This window comes from Camelus dromedarius, chromosome 23 (assembly GCF_036321535.1).
Source record: "Camelus dromedarius isolate mCamDro1 chromosome 23, mCamDro1.pat, whole genome shotgun sequence".
Taxonomy (NCBI): Eukaryota; Metazoa; Chordata; class Mammalia; order Artiodactyla; family Camelidae; genus Camelus; species Camelus dromedarius.
The window spans coordinates 4,936,354-4,964,093 of record NC_087458.1 but is presented as its reverse complement, the minus strand read 5'-3'; the positions used below and the strand labels follow the sequence as shown (position 1 = coordinate 4,964,093).

Here is a 27,740-nt window from a genome sequence, read left to right as displayed (position 1 = left end):
TTTCCACTACTGAAACCCTGAGAATGCTACCAAAGGCATGAGAGAATGGCAACCTCTGTCTCAAGCCAGCTCCGTACACTTCCCAGCACCATTTTCAATCCTTGGGTTTCTAGACAAAGGCTTCCTGCTCCATACTCAGCCAGGACCATTCAGGAGAAAGCAAATCCCACTGCAGAGCTATTCTCTCTGCAGCCGCCAGAGGGCCCCACAGCATTAGCTAGGAAGCAAGGACACACCCTCTCCCAGTACAAACCACCACCCATCACCCCCACACAGCAGCTTCTCCTAGCTTCCAGCCCTGAAACAGGATTGCTGGGAAACCCCAGAGCTACTTGCTGGCTAATATTGTTAAAGCTTCATTTTATACCAAGCAGCCAGCTTGTCACAGGGAGTCTGAGTCACCAGGGCCCCACAGAGTCACATTTCTGTGGGTCTAAGCCCTCCCCAGCCACATTCCAATATCCATGAACACAGAGTATCTATCTGTTAAACAACTTTCCCCTTCATACAGCCCTCAGGATTTCTGTCTGAAACACCACTTCCTCTCAAGCTTTAGAAAAGAAAAGGTAACTGCATATGAGACTGGCAGACTACAGCCCACGATGGGCAGGCCCTATCTTGCAGAGCTCTCTCCAACGGTAAGCATTCTTGGGGTCCAGACAAACTGGTGTTCTGTTCTGGGATGATTACCTAACTCAAAGTACAGCGTCATTTTCCCCTCCTTCTCTGAGAAGACATGAAAAATCAGAGTTCCTCATGACTAAAGGATGGAAAAAGAGGTTTAGAATTCCCAGGGGTTTTTTTGTTGGCCACCCAGTCCATAACACAAGCAGACCCATAAACTTGTGACTAATTTTCAAGGCTTTGTCTGTCTCTTTTTTTGAGTGTTTTCTAAGAGGCTGGATATATTCAGGAAAACACTTTAAAATAATTGAAAGGCCTTGTACATAAATCACTTCATATAATCCCCATAACTGCCCCCCAGGACAGGCATTTGAAACCCACTTCATGGATGAGGAAACAGAAGGCACAGAGACTCACATGCCCGTGGCATAAAGCAATCGTCAGCAGAGCCAGGACCCCACACAGGTCTGTCTGGCTCCAACCCACCCCCCACTTATTAATAATAATTATAGTTAACACGAGTGGGGTGCTTACTATGTGCCAGGCCCTCTGCCAAGTATTTACATGCATTTTCTCATTTATATTCACAACATCCCTGGAGGTAGGTACTCCTTTAAGTCCATTTTCCAGATGGGAAAATTGAGGTTTGGAAAGGTCGATGTGATGTGTTCAAGATCACATAGCTGGCCCTGGGCCGGCAAGATTCAAGGAATTTTCCTGTAATCAGTACAGGAACAGTACAGCCAAAAATAGTGGCTTCATCCTCAGCTCCAACAGGAAGCGGGTACAGTTTTCAAACTCACACATTGATGTTCCCAAGGATTTGACCAAGCCTATGATAACCATTTCTGATGAACCAGACACATTATATAAGCGCCTGTCAGTTTCAGTAACAGGCCATGCATGATAAGGCTGTATTGGACAGTTATGAATGTTTTGCCATGCTTGCTGCTAAAGAACGTGATATCTCTATCAAAGTACATGAACCTCCAAGGAAAACAGAGCGATTTACTCTTCTCAAATCAGTGCACATTTTCCAGAAGCACAGAGTTCAGCATGAAATGAGAACACTTTACAGATGCTTAGAGTTAGAACATCTCACTGGAAGTACAGCTGATGTCTACTTGGAATATACTCAGCGAAACTTACCTGAGGGAGATGCCATGGAAGTTACAAAGACAAAATTAGAACAGTTACCAGAACACATCCAGAAGCCAACCTGGGAGACAATACCAGAGGGAAAAGAAGAAGGCAAGTCATGAAGTCTAAGGGAGACCACTTGCCCTGGGATGTGAAATGAGGGTGGACCAGACGTGCATGTTAAGTGGAGGGCGTCTCCAGTGAAGATGGTGTCGACAAAAATGATCAATAAACAACAAGAATCAGGGAAAAAAATCACACAGCGAATGAGTGGTAGAGAAAATATGAGTCACTCCCAATTCTGGGCTCTTAACCCCTCTGTTCTGTAGCCATACCATCTCTCTGAATGTCCAGCCCCCTCCCCCGTGCTCCCCTGCTGCAGGCACACTGGTGGTTTCCAATCCCCATCTCAGACCAAGCCCTTCACCACCTCCCAGCCTCTGCACACACTCTTGCCTCCACCCAGAAAGCTTCCTTCTAGCCTCTCCCTTATTTGCAGCCAGTTTCTCTTCTTCCTCTAAGTCAGGTTTAAACGTCCCCTCATCAGTGTAGTGTTCCCTGACTTTCTACTTCAGTTCTTCTCTCATTCAGAACTCTTGTTTTTCCCATCAAGGCACTCATTACAACTTGCCAAAAATTTTATATTAGTTTTGTTTTTCTGCTTTACTTGTATTTTATTTGCCTTTCCCACTAGACTGTAAGGCCCATGAAGGCAGAAATTCGTCTGTCTTGGTCCCTGACACATCTCCAGCCCCCAGAACATTCTGGGTATTAGTAGGCACTCTGTAAATATTTAGTAGGTTGTAATCACTAGAATGTGCAGCTCACCTACAGAAGAAAGCAGACGGTTTCCACTCCAAGCTCAGAGTCCTCCAGTGTTTAAAAAAAAAAAAAAAAGGCCTTCAGCTTCTGCTGTTCAAAGAGATAAGTCAGCACAGCCAACGCAGCCTCAGTGGAGCCCTCCCAGTGCCCAGAAGGAGGTCTGCTCAAAGGTGTTCACCCACAAATCCCACACCAGAGACCTTGGGCCACAGAGCAGCCCAGCCTAGCTCCCTTAAATCTTCTTTTCTGCGGCCAGGGATCACACGGAAGCTGATCTGCTGTCCAGAAGCTGCTGTGTGCTGGGGCCAAGCTGGATGCCCTCACGGCCAGGAGTTGGTTCACTCTGCCACCACCCCAGAAGATGGGTGTCTAGCCCTATTTCACTCTTTAGGAGACAGGTTCACCGTGGTGAGATGACTTTCCCAGAGCCACTCAGTTGGTAAGTGACTGAAAGGATGTGAACATGTAGTGACAAAAACAGCAGTTGGGCCAGAAGAACTAATAAGAATTTAAACAGTAGATCAGCCATATGACAGTCACAGAATCTTGAGTTCCTTCCTGAAGTACCTGGATAACAGTATCTGATGCTCATTTCCTGAGTTGTTTTACAGATGCTAAAACCCCCCACCAAATGGGAGACGGTAACTACTTGCTGACCGTGAGCACAGGGCCCCCAGACCTACTGGGGTATGAAGACCGACAACAACGTAAACCTTTGTGACACCACCCTTTTACCTTCCACCAGCCAATCAGAGAATTGTGCATGCGTTGATCACACACCCTGTAACTCCCCTCCCTCATTTTGCCTTTAAAACTGCTTCCCTGCAACCCATCAGAGGGTTTGGGTTTTCTGAGCATTTGCTGCCCCAGACTCCTTGTCTTCAGCCTTACAATTAATGCTGCACTTTCCTTCGGCACAAACTGATGTCAGTAGATTGGCTTTACTGCTCACAGGCAAGCAGACCCAAGTTTGGTTCAGGAACATGTTCAGGGCATCCCAGGTTCCCCCAAGAAAGGCACCTCTAGGGACTCATCGCCATCTAAGGCCCTAAGGGACTTTGCGCTCTCCCCATGCAGAAGTGGGGCAATTCGTGGAACAGATAAGATACCTCGCAATTCCCTGCTCTGATACGTGCTTTTCCCTCCTGTCAGCCCCTGTTTACCCTTTAAGACCCACATAAACAAACAAAAATGGTAGTCCCTGACAAGAATCTATCCTAAGAAAATAAACCTGTGGGCAAAGATGTTTATTCAAAAACAGCCCTTTTATATATAATTATTATATGTGACAGTAAGAAACTGATAACATTGTAAATGTTAAACAATATGGGGAAAATTTAATAAATTATATTTCCCTATTTAGGTTGCACTAGTAAAGCCACACTTGGGGGTCTGTTTTTCTGTTTTGTTTTTGGGGTTGCCAGCAAAAGTCTTGATGAGGGAACTGTAAATCAGTAATTCTCAACCAAATTGCCACAGAGGACCTCTGTGACTCCTTACGAGGGCTCTGTAACTGATGGATAAAGTTTCCTATTGCTACAGTTATGATTCAGGCCATTAACACAGTGTCTGGGCAGACAGAACTTGGCTGCCCATGGTTTCTGTGTGGTACAGGGCATAACCTGATGAGTATGAAGAAACAAAGAAACTGTGCACTTGCCAGACCTGCCAGAACTTTGCCCTTTGAGTATCTAAGAGAGAGTTATCAAGGCAGTAGATCATTCGACTTGAACAGTGCCACCATGATCCTGAAGTGTGATCAGTATAATAGTGTAATTAGTGTATGTGCCATTTAATCTTTTTTTCTAATTGAAATATAGTTGATTTACAATGTTGTGTTAGTTTCTGGTATACAGCAAAGTGATTCAGTTTTACATATATATATATACATATATTCTTTTTCATGTTCTTTCCATTATGGTTTATTACAGGGTATTGAATATAGCTCCCTGTGCTATACAGTAGGACCTTGTTGTTTATCTATTTTATATATTATAGTTTGTATTTGCTAATTCCAAACTCCTAATTTATCTCTCCCCAACTTCCTTTCCCCTTTGGTAACCATCAGTTTGTTTTCTGTTTCTGTTTCATAAATAACTTCATTTGTGACATATTTTGGATTCCACATGTTAGTGAATCCACACTTAGTATGATAATCTCTAGGTTCATCCATGTTGCTGCAAATGGCATTATTTCATTCTTTTTTATGGCTCAGTAGTATTTCATTATGTGTATGTACCATATCTTCTTTATCCATTCAACTGGGGGTTTTTTTTCCAGTGCTTTTTTGGGGAGGGATGGGGAATAATTAGGTTCTTTCTTTTTTAAATGGGGTATTGGGGATTAAACCCAGGACCTTGTGCATGCTAAGCATGCACTCTACCTCTGAGCTATATATACCCTCCCCTCATTCACCTGACAATGGACATTTACGGTGCTTCCATGTCTTGCCTATTGTAAATAGTGCTGCTATGAACATTGGGGTGCATGCATCTTTTCAAATTAGACTTTTCTCCAGATATATGCCCAGGAATGGGATTGCTGGGTCATATGTTAAGTCTATCTTTAGTTTTTTAAGGACCCTCCATACTGTTTTCCACAGTGACTGCAGCAATTTACATTCCTACCAACATAGGAGGGTTCCCATTTCTCCACATCCTCTCCAGCATTTGTTATTTCTAGACTTTTTGATGATGGCCATTCTGACGGGTGTGAGGTGATACCTCGTTGTAGTTTTACCACTTAGTCTTTTTGAGTATGCTGCCAAAAATACTAGCATTCAAAAGAATGCCACTCTATTCATTAGAGTTATGCTGTAACAAATAAATTCTCCAGTTCCTGGGTTCTTTCCCACCCACATAACTAGCCCAGTGAAGATGTTCCTGGTCAGCTAGTGGTTTTCCTCCACTCAGTGACTCAGGGACCCAGGCTCCTTCCAACTGTGGCTCTTCCACCCCTAGCGTTTCAGAGTCCAGCAAATGCAGAGAAAGAATGTGGAAAAGTCACTTCTTAACCCCCTTGGCCTGCAGGTGACATACATAGCTTCCAGCCCCATTCTGCCAGTGACTGGTCCCAGAGTATCACGTAGATGTAAGGGGCACTAGGAACATAATTTCTGGCCTGGCAGCCACTTCTCAGCAACACCTCTACACTATGATGGGAAGAACACACACTTTTGGTGGACAACCTGCCCTCTTTGCTGCAACCACCAACCTAAGAATTGAGAATCACTGGGTAAGAGGTTTTCTTGCTAGTGGCATGGAAAAATGGGAAAATACCCAACACTGCCTCATTAGTAGACAGAACGCTGCGCCCTGCTCCCAGCGTTCTGTACACTGGAGCACGCCGTGGGCCTGGTGGTGAGCACGCCGTGGGCCTGGTGGTGAGCACGCACACTGCCTCCTCTTTGTTCCAGGAACCACACTGTCCAAAGCCTCTGTCCCCATGCCTTTGAAGGACATTCAGTCTTCTCCTCTCCCCACATCTCCCCTCTCCCCCAGCCACTTCCCCATCCTTGCTGGACAGCTCTGGCTCAGGGGCTAGACCCTGGTCTGACCAGCTGTCACTAGGAAAACAGAGCTGGCTCCACCGTATGCGCGTTTGTACACTGTATGTAACTACTTTCTGGAGAAAGAACTGCCTGGGACCATTTGCCCTCGAGAGAGGTCACAGGCACAGCAGGTACTCAGAGCTCCGTGGCCCTCCCAGCACCTAGAGTGAAAAGCGCTGCGGAGGGCAGAGCCGGCGCCCACCCTGCACTTTCACCGCTGCGCCCTCAGCAGCTGGCACAGCAGGAATGTAACCTTTTTTAATAATCAGACTTAAAAGTCACAATAAATGTTATTTTTTTTTTTTTAATATCTATTAAATGTTCCTCCTCCAGGAATTGTTCGGCAATCACTCCACAGGAACTTGGAGACCCCCTCCTCAATGTTCTCACAGTGTCCCATAGTGTCCTTGACCATTCACTGAGCTCACTGGATTTTCACTGCTTGTTCACCTATCTCCCAACATAACTTGAAGCTCTCTGAGGGTTGGGACCGATTTTCCGATTTTCGAATCCCCAGGGCCTAACACATACTCTAAGAGCCCCTAAATGTTTGTGAATCAAATGAAGAAATCAGATAAGCAGTATAGCATATGCAAACTCCGGTGCTCCGATCCTAAATCCAGCTGCATCTTTCCTGGAACTAAAGGGATCCAGGATTTTCGCCACTCTTGACTGTAACCAGGGGCCTAGGAAGAACTTAGGGAGCCTATGGGAAGGTTGCGCAGGACCTCCCCCGAACATGTAGCAACAGGATTGTAGGAACTCAGCAGAGTGAGAGCTGCAATACAAGCGGAGTTTTCCTGGCAGGAGCCAAGATTAGTCACATGGTGGCACTTGGAGGATTCCCCAAGTCTGCTCATTCCTTTGGGATCACTCACTCCTCCCAGGACCTCCCCTGGGAACAAAGGAAAACCCAGGACTTGGCCCTGGGCCCTTTTTCACCAACAGCTGCTAGTAGTTTGCAGTTAACCCTAAACTACAATAAACGTCTAAGGCGGGGGGGGGGGGGGGGGGGCAGGGAATAGTGTCAGCTAGGAAACACTTCCATTTTCTCCAAATTTCTTCTAACGGGCTTTGAGACCCAAGCAGGCCTATTTCAGGACAAGAAGGAGATTTTGAAGCTGGTGTTAACAATAGCAACTATAGTTGAAACTGAACTCTCGACCAAGTGAAACCAGTCACACTAAGAGGGGTAAATCCCCAGTTCAACAAAGGGTTTGTACCGCCCTGAGGCCAAGCCAGGCAGCACCCTCCCTCCCCAACCGCGGGCAGCGGGCAGGCCGAGGCAGGAACTCTGCTTCTCCGCAAGCCGGCCGCCGAGCCGGGGGTGAGGCCCCGGAGCCCCTCCGAACTAGCCTCCTAAGGCCTAATCTGAGACTGACCAAGCCTGACGCCTTCGCGGTCTTTAGGACTCCACGTGCCCCTCCCTCCAGTGTCATCTAGAAACTAATTCCTAGACCTGTAGGTTACAGACGAGCCGCTAAAAATCTCGTTCTGGGCCAGCGCACTCCACCCGCAAAACGGCTGAATTCCTTGATTTCCACATTCACTCGCTCTCCAAAACCAAACCCAAGAGGAAGGGCACGGCCGAGGGTGGGGACGTCCTAACACATTCGAGAGCATTCGAGTAGGAAGAGACGTTTACAATGTTGCTCTCACTGGGGGTGGGTGGAGGCTTGAAGGACCTCCTCTGCACTGCGGGAGAGCGGTGGGTGCGCTGCGCCTGGGTTGTGAGCGCTGGGGCGGGGGGAGGGGGCAGGAAGAGGAGGGAGGAGAAGGGGTGGGGTGAGCAGAGGCCCCGACGCCGGCACAGGCTCCTCCTGCCTCCCCCCTCCCCGCCCCCACGTACTAAGGCGCCCAGCCCACGGCGATCTGCTCACTGGCCGCGCGTCCCAGCCAGCCCGGAGTCCCCGCTGCGCCTCCTGCCTAGGTGAGTTCCGCCCGCCAGTCCCGGGCCGTCCGCGGCCCCAGACCCCTCGCTCTGGGGAAACCTCCACATCGGCTGCTCCGGCTCGCGGGGCCGGCGTCGCGCGGCGTCCCCGGCGCCGGGGGTCGGGGTGCTGGTCGGGAATCGACTGCGGATGCGGGGGCATCCGCTGCTCCGCGCTCTGGGCCACACCCCGGCGTGGCGAGCAGCGCGCCTGTCCCACTGCGGCGCGACCCCCCACATCCTCGGGGGCGGGAGGAGGGGGCACTTGTCCTTTACTACAGTACCTCCGTGCTGGTGTCCTGGGCGCTGCTGTCTCCTACCTTTCTGTTTTTCTTTACGCTCACTTTTCTACTAATTTCCCCAGTTATCCAAACCCCCGCTTCTGGCCCGCCTGTTTCTTTGTGGGCTCCGGCTGCAGGCTGCCCTCTGTCCAGATATTCGTAGCCTCCTCCTCCTTCTAGCTGGACGGTCCTCGGGGAGGGCTGGCGGCTCCTTTTCTAAAGGACACTCCTGAGGCCCACTCCCCGATGCTTCAGATTGGGCTTCCTGTTGTTTGTCTGCTAGACGGGAAGGTTCTTACTGCCAACGGATGGAAGAAGGTCCATTTGTTTTCTTTACGAAGCAGTTTTGCGGGGTGGAGGTGGGCACAGTGGGGTATGTGAAGTGATATTTGTACAGAAAGGGTTCCCTTCTTGCTATCTGAATTGAACAAGTGGAACTATACAGAGATAGAGGAAGAGCAGGCTTCATGAAGGATATCCCAACCCAGAATAAGCTGGCCCAGTGCAGTGAGCCGTTGGCACCTGGTCACAACTTGAGCTTGGCCAAAGGAATGGCGCTTGGCTACCCCCAGCCCAGGATGTTGCACTCTCCAGCCTCATCCGGGCTCCACCTAACTGAAACCCTGGCCGGGGGGCGGGGGGGGGGGGTGTGCTGGAGGTTGCGGGGATATGAAGCAGAGCTGCTGGCTGTGGGCGGGGCACCGCTTAGTCCTGGGCCAGACTCTGGAATACATTAAGCCAAACTCTGGAATACTTTAGGCCCACCCCTTCCCCTCCCTCGAGCTGGGAGCTTTCTGCAGGGCGTGGTTAGCACAAAGGGCTCCCGGATACACCTAGTGGAGGCCTGTGACTCAGTTGTGAGACCGTGTGGGTGTGGCGCTGATGGTTCCAGCTTCTCTCTGCCTGGTGGTTCAGACAGAACACACCCTGAAGGAAAATGGGAACTGTGCCATCTTAGAGAGCATTTTCCAAGAGGAAGTGAGTCACACCAGGACTGGCCAGCAATCTGAAGGACAGGTTTCTTGACTGACCTGTGGGTGAGGGCTGCAATTAAGATTGGCAGGGCCATGGCAGGACCGCTGCTGGGTTATCCGCCTGTATGCCTGCTGGCAGGCTGCCTCAGCTTTACTTGGGAGATAGCTTTTCCCGTTAAGAGGTCCCCAGTAGCTACAGATTCTTTTCCCCTGCAGCTTGAATTTCAGCCTGCAGCAGTCGATTTTTACATCCTGCCCTTCAGGTGAGACCAGGCTCATGGAAACCTATCAGTGATCTTTGCCTCCGATGTGTTGCAGCAAATTGCAAAAGATAATGCCAGGGGTTAGGGCAGGAATGAGTTCATATAACTCATATGAAATTTCTTCATCAGCCCTGTCCCTAGAGATTCCTGTCTGATTTCCATGTCATCATCTCTTCCAAATGATGTAGTCCTTCCTTGACAGCCAGAAACTACTCTCTTCATCGTGGTCCTTGATCCACTATTTGGAGATTCTTATTTCTTCAAACCTTCTTGCGGGTCTGCAGGGCAGAAAGCACCTTGATTTCCAGCTGATGCTCTTCCCTGGCTTTTCCTGCACACATCAGATGGGCCTTTTCCTCCCAGGTCTGCCTGTCCAGCAGCCACTCCAGTGAGGTCAGGCCTTGGGCTGTGTGGAGCTGAGACTGGGTGGCTTCTTGCTTTCCACAGACAGCTCCAAAAAATGTGACTTTTAGAGCACTACCCACTTGGTGTGCCCTTGATACAGTCCAGTGTTTTAAAGCTGAGGGAAACAACAGAATCCTTTCAGAGTTATAATGTGTAAATTAGCACTCAGAGTGCTGGGAAAGCTAGACTGAAGTTTTAGGATCTTTCTTAAGCTTCTCGTTTTCCTGGAAACTCAATAATATTGGGGATCGCACATCAAATGTAAAAAGAATGAATTTGCTTATTTTTAACTATTTTCAGCACTTCCTAGCCCTCCATTAAATAATTACCACCCAATCCACCAATGGATTTAACAGCAGTTGTTGCAATGGCTGTTTGCCTATTCTGGCTGATGCCTGACAATTCTTCAAGGAAAACTGAATGTACTCTGTTGTGGTAGAGAAGGCTTCGGAGGTTCTTCTCCTCCTCCTCCTCCACCTCCTCCTCCTTCTCCTCCTCGATTGCATCTGGAACTTTTCTTTTGCTGCCCACTTTTTTGGTGGGTGAGTTTTATGTCCGGTGAAAGATGGGAGGGACAGCCTGGATCAGATCCATTGAAAGAATTTGATCCCTAAAGGGAATTCAGTTTTCTTTTTCTTTTTAAAATCGCCAAAGCAAAAGGAAGGAAACCTTAAACACATTTTAGGTAACAGATGTTTGTTTTTAGTGACACTCTGCCAGTTACTTTCTGGGTGGGCTGTAAGAAAACTGCGGTATGGACATGACACAGAAGAGCAAAGTGAATCAGACCTCTTACTCTTTAGAAGCCTCCTTTTTGAAATTATGGCCTGGATCTGGGCATGAGTCCAGAGCAAACATTTGGTACTGCTTAGGAGTAGACACTTTGTGAGGCCTCCTGCTTCCCTGCTACTCCCAGGAGGATCAAAATTTATATTGTTCCCATTTCCTTTTTTACTGATTCATTGAGCAAGCTCTGAGGGCAGGGTGCTAGCTAGTTGGACCCTGCTCCAGGAGCCCACACAATCTAGTGGGGAAGGAAACAGAAACACAGTAACTAGAATTCAGGATACAATTTTAAACAGTATGACATAGCTGGTGAACTCCCCAAAGGCAGGCACCATGGAGCTGGGCGGGTGGGGAGCGCCCGTGTATTATGTGTGCACGTGCACGTGTGCTTAACTCCATAACTGGGTGATGCAAAATAGTTGCTCAGTCTAGGAAAAGCAAAAATGGAAAACTGAATTCTCAACACTGTGACTAAATTTGTAGAGCCTAGAATTCTTTTCTGTAGAGAAAACTACACAGAGAAAGACATCTGAGCTTCCACTCTTCAGACCTGTGGACAGACATCAGAATAAAATGATTCAATAAAAAGTAGATGAACAATGAGGTAGATAGATCCTGTGAAACCCAGTGAGAGGGCGGTAAAGTGGGATGAACCAAAACTCGAGGTGACAGCAAGAGTGAGAAGAGAAAGAAAAGTCCTGTGGGTGGCCTGACCTGTTCAGCAGGACACACAGTGTTCTCCTCTGCTTCGGAATGCACTCTGCTGTTCATTCCTAGGCCGCCACTCTCCTGGCCCTTCCCAGCCCTCACCTCCTCCCACAGAGCTCTGAGCGGCAAGGGTTTCAGCCCAGACCTGGGTAATCACACCTGCACCTCAGCTCCAGCCAAGGGGATTGTTTGATTCATTCATTCTCTCGTTAGCAAACGTTTATTTAGTAGTTCGTGGATAAGACAGAATAATTCACAGTTCTTAACCTAGAGGAACTTAAATCTAAGATGGAGAGACACAGGTAAATGATTACATGGACTGAGTGTTTCAGGTGCAGGAGTAGGTTGTCTGGGGGACAGAGAGGACATTGCTGTCTCTCAGCCCCAGGCCCGCCGCCATCCAGTGTGTGTTTCCAAGTCCCAACCCTGCCCGGCAGTGGCAGAGGGGTTGGAAATGCTGGATTCAAGACCCTCAAGTGCAGCTAATTTAGCAACCTACGGTCAGTGCTGCCCCCAGCCCGGCAGGCCCCGCCCAAGGTGGGAGCGCCAGGCGGGCGGACTCAGTGGGCCTCCGAGCCCTGTGGGAGAGCTGCGCAGCTCATCTGCTAGCCCGGAGAGCAGTGTTCATCACGTTTCCCCCTCTTCCTTCATCTTATTTTAAAACCAGTGTGCTGGCTTCCCCTTCAGAACAGAGTAACTTGCTCATAGCGCTGGTCAGCTGGTTCCTGATGAGACTGGTCATCTCCTCCGGTTTTCAAAGCTATTTTCACTCCCACTACCTCACATCTCCTGACTGGCCCCTGTTCTGCGTTCTTATTGCAGACAAATAGGGAGTCCGGCTGGCTGCTGCATCCACAGCCCATGTGCTGAATAAACAGCGAGGGGAGGCTGCAGAGGGGGTTCCGGTGGCCCAGGAGCGCTCCTGGCCCTTCACAATGGGCATGGACAACCTGGGGCTGGGTTTGGAGTGACCCGAGACCCGAGTGCTCACTCAGGGAAGGCTGGCCTCACTCTCTTGAAGAAGATATTCAAGGGTGGCCAGGACCTCCTCAGCCTTACAACTTTCTCAGAAGCCCCTAAATTAGCCTGGTTCCCCGTTTAGGGGTCCTTAACGTCCTGCAGTCCCTTTCTTACTTCTCTGGCTTCGCAATGCATTTTCCTTCGGCGCTGCCCTGTGATGGAAGTGATCTCGGTGCCCACAGCCAGTTCCAGTTTCTGGGATCTTTGGGCATCGGTTGTGAAGTGCTCTGCCACTCTGAGCGGGGACACAGGTATTTTTAAACTCGCGTGGTGGCTGCCTCCTTTCCTGAGTTACTTCAGATCTGGGGTCGGATGCCACAGCCTTCTCCCATAGGTGACTCAGTCCAGTTCTCTTGAGTTGCTGGACTTCAGAGCCGATCCAGGCAAGGCTGACTCCCTCCAAGCCCACTGCCGTGTGAAGCCAGATCCTGGCTGTGTGGGAAGAGAGGGAAAAGGGTGTGGTTCCCCTGGAATTCATCCCACAGTGGACCTAGAATTTGCTGCTCTCTCGAAGAGAACTGCCTTCCAGATGAATCATGCCTGACTCTGGTTTACTGCATTCTTCTAGAGTAGCACATTCTTTGACGTGCTGATTCCTGTACTTTTCTGGGGGTGGGATTTTTGACTCAGTGTAATTGCTCAATCCCACATTCTCCTCTGAACGACAGCATTCAGGGATCTGTGTTGAGCACGTGTATGTCAGCAACAAGAACCAGACTGAAAGCATGTCTCCAGTTCCTGCTGGGGCTCTTCAGAGAAGGCACCAGCCCCTCCTCCAACCTGTGCTCAAAGACTATTCTTGTGGCTTTTGGGGGGAGTGGGGGGTAATTAGTTTATTTATTTCTCGGTGGAGGTACTGGGGATTGAACCCAGGACCTTGTGCATACTAAGCACAGTGCTCTCTACCACTGAGCTATACCCTCCCCGCCATGACTTTTTGTTTTTGTTTTTGTTTTTGAGTGGTGTTACAGTCTCCATTCAAGTTGACCTGCTTCCTCTGCAGTCGTGATTTTAGGTGGTGTTAGCCAAAGCTACTTTGTTCTGGCCAAAGCATGCCTTCCAATTAAGCAGAATTCACTGAGCTTCTATTAAGTACCAGGCACTGGGTCTGGATGAGATGTACGCCACCAGTCATTATACTTGAACATAACGACCTGACGTGTTCCCTTTCCTTTCTTTTAAACTATTCACAATGAAAAGCTCTTCCTCTCCCCACTGTACCCCGGTCTGTAAAAGTAGCTCTTCTGTCAAGCGCTGCCAAGAATATATCAAGTCCTCAAAAGAATTAGGGCATACTATTACTTGTTCCTTCCCGAGGAAGTAGATAATGGGCTTTGGGGAAGCTTTTATTTGGGTAGGGCATCTGCACATTACCACCTAATATGCAAGTATCTTTGTTACAATCGCTAACGAGTTCAGAACTTTAGTAAAGAATACGTACCCAGCAGGCAAGATTCATTTTGTAAGCAGATTTCTAAACCCTAGAGTGAGACTGAACCAGGTTACCTGGTTAAGCTTGGAGAGCCGGAGTTTTCATATTAAGCAGGCCTGACTGTGTGGGGCTTGGTACTCAGCCATATCTAAGATAGAGTCCCATTTACCAGTGCCAAGAGGAATGTGAAACACCCGTTCTTTCAGCAGATGCTCTGTCAGTTAAAAGGGGGGTCCCTGATCCTGCTTTTTCAAACGATCAGAGTTTTTATCCTTCATTAGGTGATTTATCCAAAATTAGCAGGTACCTGGATAAATCCCTCATTCAGAACATCAATACCTGGGGTGCCTCCTTCCATCAGCAGGAGGCCCAAAACCTGGGGTGATTCGGTCCTTATAGTCATGGGCGTTTACAGCTGGAAAGGATTGAATGGATGAGGTCATCTCCCTTCCTCCAGCCATCCTCAAAAGAACGGCAGTGCCTGTGCCTTAAAAGTTAATGTAAATTCCGTTTCTTTACATCCTTTAATAGGCTTCAACAGACCTCACCAAAATGCCGTCTCAAATGGAACACGCCATGGAAACCATGATGTTCACATTTCACAGATTTGCTGGGGATAAAGGCTACTTAACAAAGGAGGACCTGCGAGTACTCATGGAAAAGGAGTTCCCTGGATTTTTGGAAGTAAGTGTGGAAAGGCTCAGAAAGAACCAGGCATGAAGATCGATGCTTCTGGGCCCTGGTTCCTCTCCCTTCCTCTTTCCACCCCTTCCCTCTGGAAGTCACTACTAGAAAGGTGTTTTCATTCATTTACTTAGTAAACATTACTGAGTGCCTACTGTTTGTAAGATACTGGGAGGGAGACAGAAGGTAAAGAAGACACGGCCCCTGTGCTCAAGGAGCTTACAGTTTGGAGATGAAATGAGACTACACAGAAATCACCAAAGACGAGGTTTGTTAGAAAGATTCCATCTGGAGCCATCTGTGTCCACTGAGGCAGACTTGCAGGAAAGAAGGCCTTTCACCAGAGAATAATCCACCAGGCTGCCTGGTTGCCCTCAAGGTCCACCAGCCTGGCATTGGAGGTACCACATCCTGGTCACATCCACTTTGAGCAACTTGAATCTCCCTTCTTAAATACCTCCAGATAAAGGCTTTTAGAAAATTTTTTTCCAGCTCTAATCTAAAGGAATGGTGTCAAGTATCTGTTGGATGAGAGCCAAGCATTGCTCCAGAAATAACTGCTTTTCACATTGAAAACGCTGTGAAAACACAGGAGCACAGTTTGAGTTTATGCCTCACCTGTGACAGCCTGAGGGCGCCGTGAGGAGCAGACCAGGATCAGCCACCTGCTCAGACACATCACTCAGGACATTAGGCCCCAAGGCACAGCTGTCCTTTTACACCTGAGCCCTCAGGAGGTGGTTGCTGCATTTCACTGGTGGTGAAACATTGCCTAAAAAATAACCAGACTGAAATGCAGGCCCTTCTCTCCCTGCCACAGCCAGAGTCACCTGAAGGGATCGATACTGTGCTCAGTGTGGAATCACGCTTTCGGCTCTAAAGAGGGGAAGGAGGTGATGGGCAAAGGCAGGGTCCTGCCTCTTGTCCCCTGCGTGCTGAACAGCATTAGCCAAGCCCCAACTGCCGCCTCAGTAAACACAGGGCTTTGTAGTGCAAGTGATTTACATGTCATCAATACCAGTCAATAAACATATAAATAGCTTAACTCGTCTCTGAGGGCTGCAGCTAGCACGTGAGCTAGAGGGTACTGCTGCTCTGCTTTTGTACGGTTCTGAGACACAGCCCCAGGCCGGGAGTTAGAAGACCTGGCTCTGCCCTGACACTGGGGCATAGCTTCCCTCCTCTGTAAAATGAGAGGGCTGGGCCTGGTTATCTCCAAGATCGCTTTTACTTTTTGTGATCCTTCGAGGCAAGCATAAAATTCAAGGACCAAGTGTGCTCGCTGGGAGCCTGCCCATTACACAAACAAAGGTGCTCTTGGTCTGCTTCTGAGCACTTGCTAACGGTGTTGCTGCACAGAAGCCGGGATGACTATCACATGAGACTCAGACCCTTCCTCCAAAGGATTTGTGGCTTGAGAAACATAAAGGATGTATGTAGCACCAAGTACTGAACACTGCAGTGTAATTTATTCCAAGCATGGGCTCATAATTCCAGGCACACCCACACTCTCTGCACTGACAGAGTGTTTTGTTTCTAAAGTTGACCCCTTATGTCATCCAAATTTCACTCCTTCTGACCACAGCCAGGAAGCTGGGGTTGAGGCCAGAATTAGCTGAAACCCACCAAAAGCAGAGGTAGCTGAACAGAACAGGGTCTAGTTGATGGCTTAGGGCATATACGAAATGCCACTGCTTCTTCACTCCTTTACTTAAGGGATTTCTGAGTGCAGTTTAGAAACATCCAGCACACTTGGGACGCTTGAGTGTCAGTCCCCTCACCCATATACAATCAATGGAATTCATAAATACTTTACGTGAGCCCTTTCACGCCTGTAAAGAGCCGTATTTCCCTCTGGTTGATGGCACAGACCCGACAGGAGAAACTGCACTTTCCCACTTCTAAGCATCATCACTGCAAAAGGGAGTGATCGAGCCAATCACCACGGAAGCAAGACCGAAAAAGAGGGATGGGGAGGATCTTGCCTGCGCATCTCGGCTCCACGCGTCGAGCGTCACAGGGAGTTTATGACTCCATCACACAGACTGCTTTTGAAGTACGTCCAACGTAAAACACCCAGCAAAGAGCACAGGACGGCGTAGACTGACCAACTTATTAAGAATAGAAGTGACCTTAGAGACATTCTAGTCCAACCTCAGTTCTTAGTTGCTACACAGAGGCTCATGCAGCGGTGAGACTTACAACAGGTCATCTCGCCAAGACTATGTGGAGCCGCACTAGGTTGGCCTCAGCGGTGCCAAGAGATGAGGACCACCTGCCTGTCCTCTTCAACCCTGACACAGCCCATGGCATCAGTAGCACCTCTTTAAAATCCACAGGACAATGATATGAAACTTACTCCTCAAATAATCTTATGAGATCTTTCAAAAGGAGTTTCCTTTTTAAAGGACTTAACCACGCTATCAGGAATGAAAGCTTATTAAGAGAATGTCAATTTAAACTATAAGATGGGGGAGTTTGGGGTGACTCTTAGGCAGAATCTTATGATTTTGAAAACTGTGGTAACAGACTGTAAGAAAAGCAAGTCAGAAGGCCGTGCTGGGTTCCCAGTGAACTGAGGGCTCAGAGTCCTGGGTCTCCCTCCTCTGGCACTGAATCTCCTCTTTCTGGAAACAGGCTTGTTTCCAGGGTCTCTATAGGTGCATGAAAGAATGCCACGGAAACCTCCTGCCCAGCTTTAAATATGAATTTACTGAAATGCTCCCTCAAAGCAGTAAAGTACATTTAGGAGACCTCCAAATGTCACTTATGACCTAAACCAAGAATTCAAATGATTAGGAGAAGAAACTCAAAGAAGACTGTCATTGCAACCACTGACTGATATTTCTTGCCTTTTTTTTTTTTTTTTTTTTTCCAGAATCAAAAAGACCCCCTGGCCGTGGACAAGATAATGAAGGACCTGGACCAGTGCCGGGACGGCAAAGTGGGCTTCCAGAGCTTCTTCTCGCTGATCGCCGGGCTCACCATTGCGTGCAATGACTACTTTGTGGTGCACATGAAGCAGAAGGGAAAGAAGTAGGCCGCGCTGAGCAGTCGCTCCTGCCCTGATAAGAAGTCTCCCAAAGGGTCGCTTAAGGAATCTGCCCCACAGCTTCCCCCTGTATAAGGATTTCCTGAGCAGATTGGGACCCTTAGAAAATGTACAAATAAAACCCAACTCCCCTTGGAGAAGCAGAGAGAGAAAAGTCACTTAAAGCCAGATAAGCTTTTGATTTTTATATTGCTTGCATCCTCTTGCCCTCAATAAACCAAATCCTTTTTTAGTTCTGAATTCAAGACAGAACGTTTGTTCCTTCTTCAGAAATGCTTGTCCCTTGCCTCCTTTCACAGAGGGCCCGCGCGCCCTTGGGCGCCTAGCGCGAGGCGGAGCTCCGTCCGCAGAACCCGCGAAATGGGAAGCACTCTCCACTCAGGCTTCTGAATGGATCTGCCTGCAGCTGTGTCTAGCTAAGAGAAAAATCTCCAAGGATTAAGAGAAGGCACTTCAGGAATCTATTCTAATTCTGTAATTACTGAGCATAGTCCTGCCCAGTTAAATCAGCGCCTTTCTAACCAGCACGTTGAATACCTGAGACGTCTGAGTCCATTCTTCATAGCAGTTTCAGCAAAAATTCTAGGGTAAAAATAAGTCCATTTAAGACAACTAATCAAAAAACAGTCTAGTGTGATGCGTCAGTAACTGTCACATTAACATTTTTTGAGTTGTCGTGAGATGCTGTGACTATATTGAGATGTCAGGAAGTAGGCGAGGCGTGAGCCATACAATGGTGTAGTGCTTTTGTGTTGCAAGTGAAATGCCGGTGTTTATGTCTTGATAAATTGCAAAATGTTTCTCCCAGCCCTTTCTGCGCCTGTTACAAGTTTCGGCACACATGCACTCCACTGCTGTTATTATAATAGCTAGGCTTACTAATAATACAATACTCTGTATTTTTATGGAGAGATGATGTGTGAATTGGCACATGAAATTGTCCCAATTAAATTGGTCAGTGAAGATGGAAACAACATACTTCTGGGGAAGAGTTCAGTGTAAGGTCATCCACCATCACACAGAAAAGCATGCAAAGGGAAACAGGAGAGTCCAAAGCTAGCTTTGGAGAAGGATATCTGTAATAAAATCAAGGTCAGAAATAAAATGCCAACCGTTGTGCTTTGTCATAGCCAACAAATGAACAGCGTAAGACAGCTGATAGCTTTGCAGCTCTAGGGTTACATCAGCAGATTTACAAAGAGAGGGATTACTACATGATAATTAGATGGCGGAGGGGAGCTAAAAAATGGACTCCAGGAATGATTCCCAAATCCATGCTGTAGAACTGGGCCCCCGAGGGAGCTGCTGGCTCAGGAAGCTCCCTGCTGAACTGTGAAGCCGTTGCTAAGCCTAGCAGCTCCAGAACCACACAATGCACAGCAGAGTCCACACTAACAAGCACACCCATCGCCCTGCCTCTCTTTCCCTGCATCTCTGACCTGTACCTCCCACGACAGCAGGTGGGCCGCCCACTTGCCAGGCCAACTTCCTGTTCGCATCCCCCTAACAGGGACATGCATGGGGGTGGGCGGTGACTTCCTTGTCCCTCAAGAAGGGCACAAAGGGTCCTTGTCACCACTGACCCCGAGACTGTCATCAGCCTGGGGTCCCCCTTTCCTGGACTTAGGGCAGAATCTTTGGAGACTGCTTCCAGAAAGTATCTGGCTCCTGGGTTATAAATTAATTCCCTGGTCCTAACATTCACCTGGGGTTCCCATCTCTCTGCGTTCTGCCTCTGAGGAGAAGCCTGGGGTTGGGGCTGGGCACTGGATTTATCCATCCCTCCTAGTTAACACCCATCTTTATTTTTGTTTGTTCTTTCCTTGTGTGTATTTCCTAATTTATTCACCTGTTTCCCCTTTTCCCTTTTCCTTTTTTTTTAAATTAAAGAGCAAAGCTTTTTATTACTCTGTAATTTTAAAAAACTGAAAAAATTATTGAAGAATTTGGGGGGAAGTTTTGTATTTTTTTCCTGTGTAAATACCGGACTCTTTTGAGCTTTATTGTGGTTGTTAATTTGAAGTAATAAAGTAGAAAAGGATAAAGTGGGGGAAAATGGTTCCCATATCCATATCTCATAGACGTGCATCTAATTCGCAGAATCTCAATTACATCAAACCCTAACTGCAAGGGTGTCTGGGAAATGAAAGTTTCACATTTTCCAGCCTCTGCAGACTAGGAGTTGGCATGCTGGTCCACCATATCTGCCACAGTGACAATCCTAAGAGAAGTCTTCCAACCCATAGATTAAAGAAACTACTGTCCTGAGGGAAAGAGGCCCTAAAAGATAACTTCTGACAGCTGCTGGGAACAGAAAAGCAAGCTGCCCCATCACGGTCGGGCAAACCGTCTCTCTCCTTGAGAACGCATATCAGCCTGGATTTGCCCTTTTAGTTTACACAGCCTGCCTCCTGAGAAAACTGTGTTTACCAGGGGTTATAAAATTGATGTTCAATTCACAAATGGGCAGGTGAAATTGTAACACTGGGACATTATGAGCTTAGATGTTCCCCAACCCATAGCAAGCTTTCATATCTAAGCCTCTTCAACTGAAAACAGAAAGAGAACCATCCCAGGAGAGTTCTGGAGGGTAGGGGAAAGGAAGTGTCAGCCCAGCTTCACAGTGGGTATGTGGATTCAAAACACTTCTAAAGTCATGTATTTTTCCCAGAAGATGGCCTCAGACGCTCTGGCATTCAGATAGGTGCCCAGTGCCAGGGAACCATCTGGGTCACTGTATTTGGCGGGGGGGGGGGGGGGGGGGGGTGCGTGTGTCTGTGTGCGTGTGTCTGTGTGTGTTGGGCTGGGAAGGGAAGGGAACAATAACACACTTCTCACTTTAGCCCCATGGCTCAAAGCATTTAGTAGGGAGCTGGTACAAGGGGAAAAAAAAAATGGGAATTTATGGTTTGAAATCCTACATGGCTCTTCTTGCCAACAAAAACACACGGCTCCCACAGTCTGACCTGCTGAAACAGCCATCTAGGCTTTAGGGGCCGAAGCCTAATGGTTCCCCAGGGGCAAAGCTGCAGTTATGCCAAAAGCCATCAAGAAGAACCAACCGGAAAATTCCAATCATTCTGCCACATGGCTGAGTTGTAAAAGCAGATCCCGCCCCTCTCCGCACCCAGTTAGGAAGGAAGAATGGATAGCAGTACAGAAAGTCAGTTTCAAACCCGTTGCAAAGCTGACCCTGAATAACCTCATTTTCTCTCTTGGACCCTGAACATGAGCCAGTTACCTGTGATTTAATACTTTTCTACCCACCTCATCTCAGTGCGAGACCAAGGGCAATTATGTAGACCCCTCTCTCAATATGACCAATTTAAAGTGACTGTCCACGTACCTTCCCCGGCTCTAAAACACAGAGGGATAGTTGTGAACAGAAATGCATTCATTTGGCAAGTATTTACAAGGACTACTATGAGAATGACACCAAGAAAAGTTCTGTTGGAAGATATAAAAAAGAGAACAGAGCCTGCTCAAGGAGCTCACAATCTGGTTGAAAGATAATAGATGAAACAGTAAAAAGTTAAACAGCAACACAACAGAAGAGGCAAAGGTAAGATGTGATGGACACCCTTAGTCACTGTTGGTAAGAATACAATTTATTCAGCTTTCCAAGGAGGCAAATGTTGGCAGTAGGTACGTTTTCTTTGGATCTAGTGTTTCTATTCCTAGGCATTTATCTTAACAAAATAATCAAAGATAGTGACAAAGATTCATATATAGAGATACTTAGTTTTTTGGTTTTGTTTTTATTGAAGTATAGTTGATTTACAATGTTTCAGCTATACAGCAAAGTGATTCAGTTATACATATATGAGTGTGTGTGTGTGTGTGTGTGTTCTTTTTCAGATTCCTTTCCATTATAGGTTATTACAAGATATTTAAATACTTTCCTGTGCTATATAGTAGGACCTGGTTGTTTATCTACTTCATTTATAGTAGTTTGTATCTGCTAATCCCAAACTCCTTATTTATCCCTCCCCACTCTTTCCCTTCTGGTAATTCTAAATTTGTTTTCTATGTCTGTGAGTCTGTTTCTGTTTTGTAAATAAGTTCATTTTATATCTTTTTTTTTAGAGTCCACATATAAGTGATATCATATGGTATTTGTCTTTTCTGTCTGACTTATTTCACTTAGTATGATAATCTCTAGGTCCGTCTATGTTGCTGCAAATGATACGATTTTATTCTTTTTTATGGCTGAGTAATATTCCATTATAGATACACATATATCTCATATCTTCTTTATCCATTCATCTGTCAATGGACACTTAGGTTGCTTCCATGTCTTGGCTATTATAAATAGTGATGCTCTGAACATTGGGGTACATGAATTAGACTTTCTCTAGATATATGCCCAGGATAGGATTGCTAGATCATATGGTAACTCCATTTTTAATTTTTTAAGGAGCCTCCATATTGTTTTCCATAGTGGCTGCACCAATTTACATTCCCACCAACAGTGTAGGAGGGTTTCCTTTTTTCACACCCTCTCCAGCATTTATTATTTGTAGACTTTTCGATGATGGCCATTCTGATTGGTGTGAGGTGATACCTCATTATAGTTTTGACTTGAATTTCTCTAATAATTAGCAATGTTGAGCATCTGTATGTCTTCTTTGGAGAAATGTGTATTTAGGTGTTCTGCTCATTTTTTGATTGGGTTTTTTGTTTGTTTTTGATATTGAACTATATGAGCTGTTTATATATTTTGGAAATGAATCCTTTGTCATGCACAACGTTTGCAAATATTTTCCCCCATTCCATAGGTTGTCTTTTATTTTTGTTTATGGTTTCCTTACATACAAAGATATTTGATGCGGTATTCTTTAGAAGAGTTAAATCCTGAATACAACCTCTTTGTGCAACAATACAGTTGTGGTTAAGTAAGTCTAGATGTACATGAGATACTGTATGACTCACAAAAACCATGACTTTGAGGAATATTAAATAAGATGGGGACTTGTCTATGTAAAGCAAAACAGACAGCAAAATTGGTATATAACGGATTTCCTTTCTTTTTTAAATATGCGTGTCTGCACAGACACACAGAAAAAGACCAAAAGAAATACACCCACCTGTGTTTCAGTTTCCAAGGTAAGAATTGCTAGCTGGGGAAAAAGCTGTCTCCAGGAAGAGGTTTATGGGGTTATTTTTATTTTCTTCTCTACACACTGCTATGTTATCCAAATTTTCTACAGTAATTCTACTTTTACAACCTAGAAAACAAAATTCCAAATAATATTTTTAAAAAGAGCATGTGTATTTATTTAGGGTCTACCATGAGTCAAGACCTATATGAGATACTTCTTAAGCATTATATTTAGTCCTCACAATAACCCTGTTAAGGTATTATGATATCCATTCAAAGATGACAAAACTAAGACTCAAGTAATGCTCTCAAAGTTAGTGGCAATGTCAAGATTTGAACTCAGATACCGTCTTTCTTTCTACTCTGCAGCTGTGTCAAAGTAGGAGTAAATTAAATATCAAACATGTTAAACATTCAAAAGGGTAAGAGATCACTGTGGGCGGGGCAAGACTAGTCAGAGAAGATTCTGTGTCAGAAGTAGAATCTTGCCTTTGAAGATTAGAAAAAATTTGGATAATGGCTAATACATACTGAGCTCTTACTGCAATCCAGGTTCTGTTCTAGTGCTTTGCAAACAGTCACACTTTGCTCCTCCCAGCAACTTACGAGGTGGGTGCTATTACTGCACAGGCGATTTGCCCAGGGCACAGAGCCCGTAAGTTGTGCAGGCAGTCTGAACCTAGACCTTCTAAGGTTTTTCACCGTTTCCTTCTGCATCTCCGGACGTGGTAATGACAGCACAGAAGAACATCCAGAGCAAAGAGCATCTGGGCACGGTCAGCAGGCGGGAGTGGAGTGTGCTCACGTGAGGAAGCGCGTGTAGGTGGGACAGGGAAGGTAGGAGGTGATGAGAGAATGGTAACTGGGAAACAGTAAATGACAAGGGAAGTACGGTGGGTGAGGTCACTGGATTAAACAATACAAATCTAAGGTTTGGGTTATCTCTACTCCTTTGGGAGACAGAGATGAGCCTCTGGGTGGGGTAGGGGGGAGGTAATCGGCAGAAAAATGTGTTCCTGTGAATGTTCTGCTCGCTTTCCTACAGCTCCCTCATTCCAATCGCATTCCAGCTTACAGAAGATAAAGCCAGGTGGGGATTTTTGTTTATCTTTCTAAGAAGCCCTGAGAACAGAGAAGGAAGATGTCGGGCCGCAAGGTCCGGTTGAGAAAGCTCTCTCCACAGAACACGAATTCATTTTATTTCCCACCAAGATTCCCACTGAGCTGCAAAATGGTATGTTCACTCTGACTGTAGCTACCCGGTGTTTTTTTAGGGCAAAGTCTGGAAGGGGTTATGAAAAGGCAATCCCTTTTTGTGGTCATGTTACTAAAGTTGCCTTTAACATTAATACATCATCCTTTCAATAAGATTGACTAAACGTGGAAAAAGATATTTCAGTTAGCTCTCTGGACACAGACCTTGTACTGCTCAATGTCAAAATCCTATCTGTCACGTCACCCAAAGCCACTAGTCAATGAGCAGCCCCTGCATTGCAGGTTCTTCCCACAAAGGTTCAGCCTGTTCCTTTCACCCTCTTCTGGGCACATCCATCAAGGCTCTGCTGAGCATTAATAGCACTTAGCCTCGAGCCTGTTTTTCTAGGAGGAGGGAGATGATTCAGCTTTGGTCTCTGCAGGGAGGACTCTGCCCTGTCCTACCCATCCCGGGTGAGTCAGCACACAGAGCCAGTTTTCTTGGCCTTCTTACAAATTTTACAAAAGCTGAAATTTCCTTTCAACGGTGTGATTTAAAGCACTGCAGGAAGTAAAGCGAATGACACAGAGAATGCGGTCACTGGCCAGCAAAGGGTCTACAGTCTGGCGGGGCGAGAGCTGCGGGCATCGCAGCAACAGCACACGACAGCGTGTGGGATAAACATGGGGTAAAGCAGCAGCTCCGGTGGGGCCAGCTCTGAGGGCTGGGGGCTCATGGAGGAAGGACGTTGGCCAGAAAGGACCGGGAGGAAGATCCACTTTGGGCAGGGCAGGCTGGGAAAAGCAGAGAGGAACACACAGAAAATGTGGGAAAGGCAAGAAGGAACGGAGCGAGTGGAGGAGCTGTGAGAGGCCTGGGCGGCTGGGACCCCAGACGGGCGGGCTGTCGGGCGGGGTAAGGGCATGGACTTCCCGCAGCTAATGGGGGTGGGGGCTGCAGGTAGGTTTGATCAAGGTGTTTCAGCGAAGGAGGGGTGTATTTCAGGACAATTAAGGTGACACAAAAATGACAGATGTGGGAGAGACTAGAGAGAGACCCAAGTAAGAGTCTACTGCTAACTGGGCATTCATGAAAAAACTGAGGAAGATCTCAATGTACTGATCTGGAATGGTCTCCAAGACACAGTGCTAGAGTGAAAAATAAAGTACAGAATAGTGTGCATCTGTCCATCTGTACATCTATTAAACTACCATTTGTGGGGAAATGACAGGAGGGAATATATGTGCATAATGACTTAAATATGCAAAAAAAAAAAACCTCCAGAAAAATATACAAACAGCTGATGAAACTGGATGCTTCCTAGAACGAACAGGCCCCCCTGGGGAACAGGAATTGGGAGGAGACTATTTATGTGTCCTTTTGTATCATTAGAGTTTGAATCCATGTAAAGATACAAAAAAATTTATAAAATTATACTTTAAAAAATAATCTGTTGCCTTTAAAAAATATTTTTAAGAATTTTCCTGTCTTTAGTAAATATGTATTGTTTTTAATAATTAAAGCTTAACTTTTTTTAAAAGGTTTTATGTGTCTATTATAATAATCTGAGTCAGAGAAGTTAAGGTTTGGACTAGAGCACTCGAGGCAGGAATATGAGGATGAGGTGGATGCAAACATCTCATTTCCAGGGTCCCCTAAGCCTGTGCTTCTCACACTGCGGCCAAGGGGGTTGGTGAGGGGCAGTGGCAGAGTTTACTCAAGTTACAGCCTAAGCGGGGAGCAGTTTTCTGGAGCGCTCACTTTACTTGATGGAGTCATTTAAAAGAGTTTCGTATTGAAATAGATGGTCAGTGTAAAACATAGGACTTCTAAGAAAACTTCCCCCCTACAGGGTGTTCCTTTTGGCTGCACTTTTTGGATATCCCCCAACACACACACACACACACACACACACACACACACACGCAGGTGTTCATTTTCCTCTGACAGCACTTTGGAGGGCCTATTTGAGAAGCCCACACTGGCAAGCCCATGCCATGCAAACGGCCCCACGTGGCAAGCTTCCAGCATCCTGACACCCTTTCTGCCTTTTGACCCCCACCACTTACCCCAACCCTCTGGACTCCTCACTCCCCCATCCCCCAGCGTCCGACCTCTTTGTTCCTGCTCTTATTTACAGCCCCACTTTACCTTTACGACTGAAGCACACCCGCACTTTACATGTTAACCATCCCGACTTCTCTCATTAACATAGACTTTCCAGGACCACCCTGAGAAATCGAGGCCCTTTCACACTACTGCAGCCTCCTAGGGGGCAGCACTCCCGCCACGCATTCTCAGGCTGAAGAACGAGGGAGGGCACGGCTCATTGGTAGAGCGCGTACTTAGCACACATGAGGTCCTGGGTTCAATTTCCAGTACTTCTGTTAAAAACAAACAAGTAAATTAAATAAACCTAACTACCCCCAAAAAAATCCAAAAAAAAGGTCTTTCAAAAATGTAACAAGACTCAATGCCTGATTTAAATGGATAGAAAATAGAAGTATTAGATGCACTTTTAAAATCTATGCAAGCTTAACCCCTGGGGCTCAGGGCTGGGTGGCAAACTTCCAAAAGAAGCCCAACTGCCGTGAATCATTATATATGAGAATTTGTCTAAACCAAATCCTAACTGGGACCTGGCATTAGCCCACACATTTTGCATATTCCCTGCTGGGACCTGCCACCAACACTGTGGGTCAGGTATGTGTGACCTTGTCCATTCCTGTGGCCTCCACTTACACTTCACGGACCAGGTTTTGGGCTCTTCTCCCTCCCCCACTGGCCTCCAACTCTCAGTCTGGGCCTGGTTCCGCCTTCTCAGCACTGACCACTCATCACAGTGGGAACAGGGAGAGGGAGGAGCCAAAGGAGCGCTTGAGCGGACAGAAGATTGAGACGTCCATTGACATCATCACAGAACCATGAGGGAGGGGCTTTTGAGCACCGTGATGAGGACACTTGGGAGGTAGTTGGTCCAACAGTTAATGTCAAGCAGACCTGTGCTTAAATCCTTCCTGTTATTGTCAACTTTATGACATATTGATAAGACTGGGTACCATCTATTGCCCATTTTCTATTGGCAGAGTTCCTAATATGCTTTATCTCATTTAATCCTCACAGCGATTCTTCGAGTTGAGTATTCTTACTTCCCCATATTACAGATGAAGAAACTGCGCTGTAGAGAAGTTAATTTGTCCAAAGTCACACAACTTTTTAAGTGGTAGAGCTGTGATTCCCACCCAGGTCTGACGCTGAAGTCGATGCCTTTAGCCAAATAACTACTGAGTAGCCAGGGAAGAAATCAGAAGTCAGATTCTTTCCTCAGCCATGTCCAGTCTACTAATAACCTCATCCAAGACAATCTTCTAGGCTCATTAAAAGATGTTCTTCCCCATACCCTTCCCTCCCCAGTGAATCTTCTGCCCATTCATTTTTTACACTCTATGTAATCAATCAACAAGAGAAACTCAGGGCAGCCGCTCACCTGAGCCTGCCTGCTTTCCCCTTGAGAGTGTACTATCCATCCCTTAATAAATCCCCACCTTACTTCCTTAACCACCGTGTCTTGTCTCTGAATTCTTTCTGCGATGAGGCAAGAACCTAAACACTGGCAACCGAATGAGCCGGCAGAAGAAATGATGGAAAGAAGATCTAGGAGAGAGTAGATGACTGATGGAGTAAAATCTCTGAGACGTCAGGAAGGAATGAGAACCAGAGCACAGGAGGAGGGATTAAGCTAGGAGGGGAAGAGGGATGTGTAATCCACTTTA

General features: G+C 46.7%; 1 protein-coding gene, 1 long non-coding RNA gene, 1 other non-coding gene and 1 pseudogene across 3 annotated transcripts; 3 read left to right on the top strand and 1 right to left on the bottom strand.

Moving 5' to 3' along the window:
• Positions 1-602: 602 nt before the first annotated feature.
• On the top strand, positions 603-1,886 carry LOC105105333 (small ribosomal subunit protein uS10m-like; annotated as a pseudogene).
• Positions 1,887-7,907: 6,021 nt separating this feature from the next.
• Positions 7,908-17,911, top strand: S100A10 (S100 calcium binding protein A10). The gene is made up of 3 exons (XM_031436384.2): positions 7,908-8,066; positions 14,467-14,619; positions 17,498-17,911. The coding sequence occupies exons 2-3, from the start codon at positions 14,488-14,490 to the stop codon at positions 17,657-17,659; spliced, it is 294 nt and encodes a 97-aa protein (XP_031292244.1). The 5' UTR covers positions 7,908-8,066; positions 14,467-14,487; the 3' UTR covers positions 17,660-17,911.
• TRNAT-AGU (transfer RNA threonine (anticodon AGU)) lies at positions 13,352-13,427 on the bottom strand. Its single transcript has one exon. It is a non-coding gene; the product is annotated as a tRNA-Thr (tRNA).
• A 3,375-nt stretch (positions 17,912-21,286) lies between the features above and the next one.
• On the top strand, positions 21,287-27,525 carry LOC105105327 (uncharacterized). Its single transcript, XR_010377456.1, has 3 exons — positions 21,287-21,316; positions 22,725-24,006; positions 27,091-27,525. It is a non-coding gene; the product is annotated as an uncharacterized LOC105105327 (long non-coding RNA).
• The last annotated feature ends 215 nt before the right edge of the window (positions 27,526-27,740 follow it).